The sequence below is a fragment of the Piliocolobus tephrosceles genome, chromosome 15 (assembly GCF_002776525.5).
Source record: "Piliocolobus tephrosceles isolate RC106 chromosome 15, ASM277652v3, whole genome shotgun sequence".
In the NCBI taxonomy this organism is placed as follows: Eukaryota; Metazoa; Chordata; class Mammalia; order Primates; family Cercopithecidae; genus Piliocolobus; species Piliocolobus tephrosceles.
In genome coordinates, this window is record NC_045448.1 from 85,723,917 (window position 1) to 85,736,073 (window position 12,157).

General features: G+C 40.6%; 1 protein-coding gene across 1 annotated transcript in view; it reads left to right on the forward strand.

The window, feature by feature from the left end:
- Window positions 1–12,157, forward strand: part of LOC111551107 (dynein heavy chain 6, axonemal) — a 140,374-nt gene that overhangs the window by 22,023 nt on the left and 106,194 nt on the right. Inside the window, exons 8-16 of the mRNA XM_026456435.1 lie at window positions 645–785; window positions 2,170–2,412; window positions 4,499–4,666; window positions 5,162–5,397; window positions 6,582–6,843; window positions 7,991–8,114; window positions 8,590–8,786; window positions 10,304–10,507; window positions 11,249–11,374. Of these exons, the coding sequence (XP_026312220.1) occupies window positions 645–785; window positions 2,170–2,412; window positions 4,499–4,666; window positions 5,162–5,397; window positions 6,582–6,843; window positions 7,991–8,114; window positions 8,590–8,786; window positions 10,304–10,507; window positions 11,249–11,374 (1,701 nt within the window). The remainder of the gene's footprint in view (window positions 1–644; window positions 786–2,169; window positions 2,413–4,498; window positions 4,667–5,161; window positions 5,398–6,581; window positions 6,844–7,990; window positions 8,115–8,589; window positions 8,787–10,303; window positions 10,508–11,248; window positions 11,375–12,157) is intronic.

The window sequence follows — 12,157 nt, forward strand, 5'->3', positions numbered from 1 at the left end:
TGCAGAAACAGAAAACCAAATACCACCTGTTCCCACTTACAGCTAAACATTGGGTAACATGGACATAAAGATGGGAACAATAGACACCGCAGAATAAAAGAGCAGGGAGGGAGGGAGGGATGAAAGGGTTGAAAACCTGGGTGACAAGATCAGTCACACTCCAAACCCCAGAATCATTCATTATACCTTTGTAACAAACCTGCACGTGTCCCCGCAGAATCTAAAATAAAAGTTGAAAAAGAAAAAAAACCTCCCATACCATGTGACTTCTGCCAGACTCTGCACTTGTAAAACCTGATGCTGTGCAGCACCCTGGCCCTCTCTCCCAGATGTCCTCTGCCCCACAGCAAAACCTTGTATGAATGGCCCTTTATTCAAATGATCTCCTCAAGTACACGGGTGAAAGGGACCTAAATCACATCCAGAACCCTAGCTGCAATGGAGTTTGCAAAACGACATTTTTAATCTTTCCAGACTGTGTGAGAGAAAGAGGTTGGAGTGAATGTTGAATAAGAAAATTTACATGTCTACTATACTGACATTTTATATTTGATATTGGGAGCCTTAGATGCATTGGCCAACACTGATTTTCATTGTTGCTTAATCATTATTTTAAATTGAAAAAATATCTTTCTTTTTGTCAGGTGTTTCAATACTTTATCAGCAGAGTGCGTCAGAAGCTGCACATTGTTCTCTGCATGAGCCCAGTTGGGGAGGCCTTTCGGTCCCGGTGCAGGATGTTTCCATCGCTTGTGAACTGCTGCACCATTGACTGGTTTGAGCAGGTTGGTGACATCCCAGGATATCTGTTTGAGAAGTTGGACTTGCTTGACTTTAAAGGGGTTAACACATTGTCCAAGAGTAACTCATGGGTACTTGTATTAGCTTTAAAGCCTACTAGGAATTTATTCATGTAGGGAATGACCGTGGCAATCATAGAACAAAGACAAAACAGAATTTGTAAAGGAAGAGGAGACCATTAAATTTAGCAATGTGGAAGTTATCAGCAATCTTGACAAAATCTGTTTCAATGGACGGTGGGGGAAAGGGTTCAAGAGAGAAGAGGGGAGAGAAATCTGAGTCAATGATTATAGGCAACACTTTCGAGTTTTGCCCCAAAGGAAAGCAGAAAGATGGGGCAAGAGCTAGGGGACGTGTGAGGTCAAGAGAGAAGTATTTTTAAATGTGAAACACAAGCGGCATGCATGTGTACTGATGTAAATGATCCAGAAAAGATAAATATGTTGATGATGCAGCATACCGAGTTAAGCACTGTGGGACCAGTGACCTTGATTAAGCAAGAAGGGATGAGAATGAGTCCTCAAAGAAGGGGCTGACTTAGTCAGGGAGCATCCACAGCCTACCCCTGAGTAACAAGTGGGGAGGCAAAATGTACGAGCACAGATGCAGGTAGTGGGAAGATGTGGGGATAAGAGCTCACTGAAGTTCTGTTTTCATTGCTGTTATTTTTTAGTGATATGGGTAGTGTGGTCATCAGCTGAGAGTGAAGAAGAAAGACTAAGTGTCAGCAGTTTAAGGAAGTAGAATCAGGTGTGAAATACTCAGGAGAGCACAAAACTGATGTATTAAAAAAGGTAGAAGCATTTCTGGGCTGCACTAAGAGCTAATTATCAAAAATTTAAAGTGATACTAATCGGCAAGGTTGTGCATTTTTCTCCAGCCATGCTCAGCTGCACAGTTGCAGACATGGAGTAAGAGAGTTGCATTTGACCAATGCTCAGGTGAGTTCAAAGAAGCAAGAGAGGAGCAAAGGAGTTGAGGTGTGCAGGACAGCAATATAATGATGGACGTGAGGTCCCAACTATGTAACAAACGGAGTGAGAGCATAAGGTCCCTATAACATATATGACTTATTTATGGAATACTAGAAACACCCAATCATTAATTCATTCAGTCAACAAATATTTATTGAACAACTTCTGTGTGCCTGATACTGTGGAGACATACTGGTCAGTAAATGCAGACCCAGGCACCCCTCAGATGGACAGAGTCCTTCAGTTCATTAAGCACCATGGACATGAGTAGGAGTTAACTAGGTGAAGAGGGGACTGGGCAAGGAGGAGTTCTTGAGAAATATGTTTTTCTTGGTATTAAACTATGTTATTGAAATGACACAATAGATTTTCTAGATTTTTCCTTGATTCACAGTGGCCCAGAGAAGCACTTCTTTCTGTGGCAAAGACATTTTTCTCACAAGTCGATACTGGAAATGAGGACCTGAAAGAAAAGCTTCCCTTGATGTGCGTGAACGTTCACCTGAGTGTCTCCAGCATGGCAGAGCGCTATTACAATGAGCTGCGCAGGCGGTACTACACAACACCCACCTCCTATCTGGAGCTTATCAATCTTTACCTGTCTATGCTGTCTGAAAAAAGGAAGCAGATTATTTCAGTAGGTTCAATATGGTCCATGAAAATATTGTTTTCCTTGAACTCGGAACTTTGAGAATGCGTGGAGACTCTATGCACTGTCTTACCTGTCAGGGCCCTGTATGAGTCCATTCTCACACTGGTATAAAGGAATACCTGAGACTGGGCAATTTATAAGAAAAGAGATGTAATTGGCTCACAGGTTGTACAGGAAGCATAATGCTGGCATCTGCTCAGCTTTTGGGGAGGCCTCGGGAAACTTTCAATCATGGCAGAAGGTGAAGAGGAAACAGGCACATTTTATGTGGCAAGAGCAGGAGCAAGAGGGGGGGGGGTGGTGCCACAAACTTTTAAACAACCAGATCTCACAAGAACTCACTATCGTGATGACAGCACCAAAGGGGGGATGGTGGTAAACCATGAGAAACTGTGCCCATGATCCAATTACCTCCCACCAGGGCCCACCTCCAGCATTGGAGATTACATTTCAACATAAGATTTGGGTGGGGACACAGATCCAAACCATATCAGGCTCTCTCCATCCTGACATGTGCCCCTGACAACCTAAAATATGACCAAAAAGTGTTTCCTGCTGTCGGTCTGAGGGCCTTCTCCTTTCTCAAGAATTTTATATATATTCCTTCTGTCATTTATGCAAGTATCCTTACTCAGTAGAATGATATGGGCATCACAAGACCATCAAAGTTATGCAGTGAACTTGTCATCTCTGTGGTATTTAATACAGAGGAAAACATTTTGTTAAGCAATACAGACAGTGTTTTAAAAACATGTGCCAGTGGTATCAGCCAAACTATGTACAGCCTGTGTTCTGCCTCTGGCTGTGCAACTTTGAGCACATTAGTCATTTCTCTAAGCCTTAGTAGAAAATAAGGCTAAACAAAAATCTGTGTCTACCTGTTGGCTTGTCGTGGAATTTAAGACACTGTTAGTGAATTCCTGAAACTATGATCTGACATATATAAAGTGCTCAGAAAATAGAAGCTGCCATCATCATCATCATCAGGATATTAATATGACCTACAATTTTCTACATTTTAAACACACCAAAAAGGGAAGCACTTACAATATAGATATTTAAATTTTTTGGAGGATTTTTACCTGGTAAAATGCCTGCCTTGTGAAATAACTTGACCAATATTTTTGAAATCTGCCCATTTTAACCAAGCATCCTTTTTTTTTTTTTTTTTTTTTTTTTGAGATGGAGTCTCGCTCTGTCGCCCAGGCTGAAGTACAGTGGCACTACCTCAGCTCACTGCAACCTCTGCCTCCCGGGTTTGTGCCATTCTCCTGCGTCAGCCTCCCAAGTAGCTGGGACTATAGGCACCCGGCACCAGGCCCGGCTAATTTTTGGTATTTTTAGTAGAGATGGGGTTTCGCCATAGCCAGGATGGTCTTCATCTCCTGACCTCGTGATCCGCCCACCTCGACCTCCCAAAGTGCTGGGATTACAGGCGTGAGCCACTCCGCGCCTGGCCATGAGCCAAGCTTTCTGACTCACTTTAGAAAAACAGTTCTTCCCAGGTGTTTCCTTTACCAGATACCACCCCTTTGATCATGGTCAAGAGTTTTCTACCACAGGGAAGTGGGTTCAAATCCAGCAGCCAGAGCTAGACCCTCTGGACCTCATCTCCCTAGGGGTCCTCAGCCCTGCTGGCCAGAGCAAACAAGCTTCCAGAGCTGCAACCTCCAGGGATTCATATCTGGACCTGTTCCTCACTCATTCAACATGCTACCACGGAGAATAAAAACAGCAGTACCATGTGGTTCTCACTCATTCAACATGCTACCACAGGGAATAAAACCAGTACCACGTGGTCCTCACTGTCAGTGAGCCACAGACCAGTGACGTCCCACTGCTGTGGCCAGAGGGCATGGATCGAAACAACTGTGATGAATGTCATGGCCATTTCTAGAGTTCCATTGCCTGAACATTTCCCAGTTTGTAATATGTTCACAACCTGAATTATTACAAACTGATTTACCAATTCTGTAGATGTAAAAGTCTAATACATGAGTAATACGTGTTTGATACCGGTAAACTTAGAGTTATAATACTCATTATAATAGAAATTTTCATTGTCACTTAGGCACGAGATCGGGTGAAGAATGGTCTCACTAAGCTACTAGAAACAAACATACTAGTAGATAAAATGAAATTAGATCTTTCAGCTTTAGAGCCTGTACTTTTAATAAAATCACAAGATGTTGAAGACCTGATGGAAAAATTGGCAGTGGATCAAGAAAGTGCCGATCAGGTATGTTGCAGTTCCTGAGAATGTGGAAAAGGCTTCAGTCAGCAACTGATTACTTATATACAGTGAGACACGATTGGATTTTTAATTATATATGTTATTAAAATAATTAAATGATAGATTTAGCAAAGTTTTTTTTTAGCAATTAGAAATGCTTTTAAGTTGTAAACAATCTCCCTTTACTAAATCAGTTTGGCTCTGTCCCCAAGAATTAATGCAGCCCAATGAATGGGACAGAGAATTTTGAGAAAAGCACCACCTACAAATGTAAAGCAACTGCGTCTCTCCTAAGATGGAACTGTTTGTTATAAGTTTATATTCATTATGCTATTGGCATGACATAGATGGACAAAGGAGAGCATAAAATGCAATCTAGCTAGTAGCCTTTCATCATTACTCTAATCCAAAGGACAAATATGATTCATTATTATTGACTTTGTTTTAAACATTAAAATTCAAATAATGAGGCCACTTAAGCAGTCATGTTTCAATGGTTAGGTCCGTAACACTGTGCAGGAGGACGAAGCAACAGCAAAAGTCAAAGCTGAAGAAACCCAAGCAATAGCTGATGATGCTCAAAGAGATCTTGACGAGGCACTACTTGCACTGGATGCTGCCAACAAAGCACTGGATTCCTTAGATAAGGCAGATATATCTGAAATCAGAGTTTTTACAAAGCCCCCAGCTTTGGTCATGACAGTAATGGAAGCAATCTCCATTCTCTTGAATGCCAAGTGAGTAATTCAGAATCACATATTGCCATGATACCTAGTAAGAGTTCTTTACTGTTTTCCTCCATGGTAATTTATATATTCATTCCCTTCTCCACCTTCTCATTGCTTCAACTGGTCATTCAACAAATTGATTCAAGGAACATTTTCTTCCCCAACATCTATTTTGTACTAGATGATGGAAGATATGTTTTTCTCTACAAGATATACACAGGCTAGTGGGAAGCAGACATGAAAACTAATAATTTCATTACAACGTGAGAGTTGTATAGTATTGGGAGTGCTGAGCAAACAGCGCCTAAGTCCAGCTGGGGATGTGCAAGCAGGTTTCTTGGAAGACGATGCTCAGTTGGATAGTGGGACCATAGGCGAGCTCAGGAATGAGCTTTGATGTTCTTGGAATGGGATGGGGCTGGGCAGGAGACCAGTGATTACGTCCTGAAAGGTCTTGAATGCTGCACTAAACACTTCAGATTTCATCTTGGAGATACGTAGTTTTCAAACTTTCTTTAGCGATACAAACTTTTTTTCAATAAAATTATGTTGTAATGAATCTTTCTGTGTAAAACTGGGCAAAGGGCTCAGAGCACCACATCACCACCAGGCCTCCAGGAGACAGGGTGGAGAAGTTCCCACTGACCCTTAAACTGGTACCTCGGTAGGGCCCAGAGATCTCTGCAGAGCACAGAAAGAGAGCTGTGGGCAGAAGGGACTGAGAATCGTTGAACGTTTTTTATCTAATCAGATTTTCATGGTAGAAAGATCAATCTGGCAAAAGTTCAGACGAGCAAAGTTCAAAGAGACATTAAGCCCAGTTAGAAAGCAATTGCAGTGTCCTGGCAGGTGATTTTAAGGGTGGGAACTATGACAAAGGAGGTAAAATGTGAGTGCCTGCGACATTTTAAAAATAAAACTATTGTTTCTATAATGCCTTACATTTCTAAAACTACAATTTTGTAATTCTTTCTCTACCAAAGCTGGGTTGCATGGAACCTTAGTCACCCATTTTCTTTTCGCCCCATGAATTAATTGTGGTGCACCTAACTACCAATTACTAGAATTACAGTACCGAGATTAAAATTACCTGCTTATTGGGATAATACCATAATGTTTTCAAAGAAATACATTTCTTTTGTTCTTATATTGCTTCATTTCAGTGCTATTAATATATCATGTCTGTCTTTCAGGCCTGATTGGGCATCAGCAAAGCAACTTCTTGGTGACTCTAACTTTCTAAAAAGGCTTTTAGAATATGATAAGGAGAACATAAAGCCTCAGATATTGGCAAAGCTTCAAAAGTATATTAATAATCCTGATTTTGTGCCTGAAAAAGTGGAGAAAGTGTCCAAAGCATGTAAATCTATGTGCATGTGGGTAAGAGCTATGGATTTGTACTCTCAAGTGGTCAAGGTCGTTGAACCAAAAAGACAAAAGCTCCGTGCCGCACAGGTACATTTTCTGTAATGTGATATTGTGTAGAATTGAAGGCCGTGATCGCCAATCATTCAAGTTCACTGTATAATGTTACTATGGTCCTATGCAATATAGACAGTGACAAAACTCTTGGAAATTAGCTTTTGTTTTAAACAAAAGCTGGCAATTGGTTTTCAGAAATTGCCTCTGAAATCAGCCTTCTTTCAGCATAGGAGGAACATGAGTTCCTCAGTATATTCATCTGAAAAAAAGGGAATTAATCTATTATTTTTAAGGTACTTTTTAGCTCAAGCATCTGATGGTCTGTATCTGTTTGCTAAATACTTCCATGCTTGATGGTGTCATCTGAGGTTTTAGAACCACCTTAACCCTGTCATTGGATGTGAGGCCCTTCATCTTCCCAAGAAGAAAAAAGAATGATCATTTAGTGGAGCAGCTTACTGAAAGAACTATGGCTATAGAGCAGGGGTTGGCAAACTTTTTCTGTAAAGACCCAAAGAACCAATATTTTATGCATTGCAGACTATATGGTCTTTGCGGCAAGCACTCAGCTCTGCTGTTGCAGCGCAGAGATAGTCATTGACAATACATAGATGAATAAGCGTGACTATGTTCCAATATAACTTTATTTACTGACACTGGAGTACAAATTTCACACAATTATCACAGTTCATTAAATATTATTCTTTTAAAGATTTTTTTCTAATTATTTAAAAATGTAAAAACCATTCTTAGCTTGCAGACTGTACAAAAACAGGCAGCAGGCTAGATTTGACCTGCAGGCCATAGTTTGCAGACCTCTGATGTGGAGAACTACTTAGGAAATATTAGTTTCCACTATGGCATGAATATTTAATTTGTTGCATCATTTAAAATTAATAATCCATTATGATACCTAATTCATCCCAAATGCTCAGTATACCTGTTTTTCTATTATGATTTATTTTGTTGGGCTTTATTATTGATTTTGTTTTGTTTCATTTACTTCTGTTCTTGTATTTTACTCTAATTTATATTTGTTTTAACTTTATATATCACATCAAAGTCTTTTTGGGCATGAAAAGAGGAACATATATAAAAATTTTTTTAGATCTGTATTATTAATGGGCAAATTCAGCCTTCTTTTTGGGCCTGTTCTTAAACAGTTGCTTGATTTTATTAGGCTGAACTTGACATTACCATGGCTACCCTGAGAGAAAAGCAGACATTACTAAGACAAGTAGAAGATCAAATACGGGCCTTACAAGATGAATATGACAAAGGTGTAAATGAAAAAGAAAGCCTGGGTAAGTAACTCATAAAATTTACATTGGCCAGGAAATGCCTGATTTTCAGAAGTAGGAAGAATTTTTTGGGAATCAGGTTTTAGCTTTTATCCAATGTATAGAATGTATTTTAATTAGCCTTCTAGGATCAAATAAGAACTCATGTATTTTATATATTCAACATCCTGTACCTGAGCAAGCCTTACTGGAGCATGTTACATTAAAACACAAAACAGTATGTGAATTTGATCCGGAAACTAAATACTACAAGAATACAGAAAACACTGTCTTCAGAGTTCTCGATATGGAAAAGGCAAACTTAGACTTGATTCTGAAATGGGAATGAATGCTGAATTGGTGTAAGGTTTCATAGAGATGTATTGACATCATTAGTTAAATAATGCTGTTCTGCTCTAAAAAGAAACAGGTAAATAAGCTTTTAATACTTTTTGAAAATATTGAATAGTGTAATCTGATTTTCTTAAAATTTTTCTAGCAAAGACGATGGCCCTGACAAAAGCACGTCTAGTACGTGCTGGAAAGCTGACGGCAGCATTGGAAGATGAGCAGGTTCGATGGGAAGAAAGCATACAGAAGTTTGAGGAAGAAATCTCAAATATCACTGGGAACGTGTTCATAGCAGCAGCTTGTGTGGCCTACTATGGGGCTTTCACAGCCCAGTACAGGCAGGCAGTGAGTAACCCTGCTTTCTGTAAGGAGGGGTAAGAAGCAGCTGAAACTGGAGCCGGGGGTGGTTCATTTTTCTGAGTTCAGATGGAGGCTCTACCCTGTAGAGGTTCTTCATGGTAGAATTTCCTTATATGTTTCACAGTCCTTCACTCCCCCATCAGCCAGTGATGGTCTACCCCTAGGCTTTCCTTAACACGTTCCTCCCCTTCCTTCTCCTGTCTTAGAAAGCTATTCATCATTTACACAGCTCAAAAACCTGGGGGAAGGAAAAGAGACAGTGAGTCCCCTACCCTTATGATCAGAAGTGGCACGTAAAGCCAGCCTGGATGAGATGTTCTCAGTTGGTGAAACTGCAACAGAGGGCCAGTCAACAGAAAGGAGCAGGCAGGACCAGGAGGAATCTGTGCTTCCTTGGGCTTTTACCTTTATACGAAAGAAAGCCTCAGCCGGGTGTGGTGGCTCACGCCTGTAATCCCAGCACTTTGGGAAGCCGAGGCGGGTGGATCACCTGAGGTCAGGAGTTCAAGAGCAGCCTGGCCAACACTGTGAAACCTCGTCTGTACTAAAAAAAAAAATATATATATATATATATATATATATATATATATATATACAAAAATTAGCCAGGCAAAGGGGCGGGTGCCTGTGATCCCAGCTACTCGGTAGGCTGAGGCTGGAGAATTGCTTGAACCCAGGAAATGGAAGTTGCAGTGAGTGGAGATGGCGCCATTGCACTCCAGCCTGGGCAACAAGAGCAAAACTCTGTGAAAGAAAGAAAGAGAGAGAGAGAGAGAAAGGAGGGAGGGAGGGAAGGAAGGAAGGACAAGAGGGAGGGAGGAAAAAAAGAAAGACCGGCCTCTCATTTATCAGAGAATAAAAGTTTCATCTACATGCCTTTTCCAGGAAATGAAATTATTTGAAAGAATTTTACAGTCATTTTTTCAAAATGTCTTCCTAAAAATGTTTACCCTTGTCCTTGAGTTATAAAACCTGATGTAGTACCCTCATATAGACTCTCCAGGAGCTCTCAGGTCTTAGGGTGCCATATTTCTCACTGGGGCCAGTTGTGCTTTTTGGGGACAGACAGGTCTCTATTGTGCACTCATTGAAGGAGGTAATATGCCAACATCCCTTTCCCTCATCCACTGACTGCTTGTACACCCTCAGTCATTGTGATAACCCCAAACTTCTCCACGTGCTTTCAGACTCTCCCAACAAGGAAAATACAAACCTGGTTGAAAACCACTGTGACAACCCAGTCATTTACACGTGAGATAACTGAGGTTCAGATAGAGGGAATGATGTTTCCAAAGTCACATGTAGCTAATGGTATAAAGTACCTAGGCCTCCTGATTTTGGTCTACTTCCTGTGTCCCATGCTCTGATGCCAGCACATCTGTGGAGACTGGCAGGGTTTAGCTCTTGAGCCACTGACTTACCGCTGCCCACCACATTTTGCATGTGCCCTCATTTACTGAGTTTTCCTGGCTCTACTCAAGCAATCCTTCCTCCTTCTACAGCTTATAGAGTGTTGGATCCAGGACTGTCAGTCTCTGGAGATCCCAATCGATCCTTCCTTCAGTCTCATTAACATTCTTGGAGATCCCTACGAGATACGGCAGTGGAACACTGATGGGCTGCCCCGTGACTTGATATCAACAGAAAATGGCATTTTGGTTACTAAAGGCAGACGATGGCCTTTGATGATTGATCCCCAAGATCAGGTGTGTAGCAAATACTTCAGAGAGTGACTTTTGGTTCTGCTTAATGTTGAGCTAGCTATTAAAAAATATAAAAGTGGGCTTCAATGTACTTTGAGATTTAGATTTAACGTATGTGGAGATTTAGACCCAAAAGAGAGTGTTAAAGTCCTCTAGTCCAGTTCCCTCATTTTGTGGATGAGAAAGTAAGAAAGAAAGAATTGAAGTTCTCCCATGCTTGGTTTTGATTGGTTTTGTTTAGGGGACTGACCATTTGTTTTTTGTTTTCTATGAGGGCAGAAATCCACAGATCTTCATTCTTCTGTAGTCCTTGTTCCTAAAAGGTCTGAGGAATGAGATTGAAGTCAGGATATGATCGAATATTAGGGCAAGCCTGACTGGAATTTACAATTGACAGCATCCCATTTTCTGACTCCCTAAGTTCATGGATCAGGTTGTACTAAATAGGGTTTGGAAGAGGGAGCCACTGTGTAAGCAAGGGAGACCAACTTGAATACCATAAGCATGATCTCTGTTCCCAGATGACTCTTTTCTTTATTTCTTCCACATCTAAACAAAAAGAAGAGTCCCAAACATTGGGCTTAAAAGATGTCTTTATTGCCGGGAGGCAGGGCAGTATAGTTTATATATTTCCAATTTGTTTCTAGATTGAATAACATTTCCACACTTTCTTCTAAAGCTTTCGCTTTCTAGCCATTTATTATGCTCTGAAGCAAATGTTCTGCTCTGTGCTTTTCCAAACAGGCAAACCGTTGGATAAGGAACAAGGAAAGCAAAAGTGGTTTAAAAATCGTTAAGCTTACAGATAGTAATTTCTTACAAATACTCAAGAATTCAATCCGACTTGGTTTACCTGTCTTACTGGAAGAGGTTTGATTTTCACTTCTTTTTCTCATGTTAGTTCCCAACTTTCAAATCATATCTGGAATCCTATATAGGCCACATCCCCGTCATGCTAAAGACACCAGTCAACTCCATTTTCAAATTGGTCAAACCAGTTCCTCTTCTCCTTAAACAATACATTATCACATTGCAAGAGGGGTAGGAGGGAGGACCTGTTGACTTTCAGACATTGTTTTAGTGTTAAGAGGGCTGGCCTCTGTTTCCCGACACTGCTGTTTCACAGGCCTCATTATGGCCATTGATGGTGAGCTGCCCTGAAAATTCACAACAGTAGTGCGGTCAGGATTATGTACATACACTAATGATATGAAGCCAGTAAAATATTCTAGTGAGTATAAACATTATTTTTTTACTTGGGTGTAAGTCAGAATTGGATTGAGTGAATTAGATAAGAATGAACTTTTGTTAAAAAAAAAAAAAAGAAGAATGAGGGAGGGCAGTGTTGTTTGTTGAGTCTAGGTGCTCCATTTCTTTGGCTATCATTGCAAGAATGGATGTTTTTTAAATTGTTCCCTCATTCAAACATTATTTGAGAACCAGTGGCAAAAAATATGGATGTGGTTTCTGTCCTCAATAGCTTACAATCGAGGTGGGGACAGAGACAGTGAACAGAGAAAGAAAGAGAGAAGAAATGAGAGAGAGGGAGGGGAAGAAACTTGTGATCAAAGATTTGAAAGAGTAAAGAGGGGGCTGGTAGTCACCAATGGGTAAGCCACCAAGGCTGGTCTGATTTAGATATGTGGGTAAAGG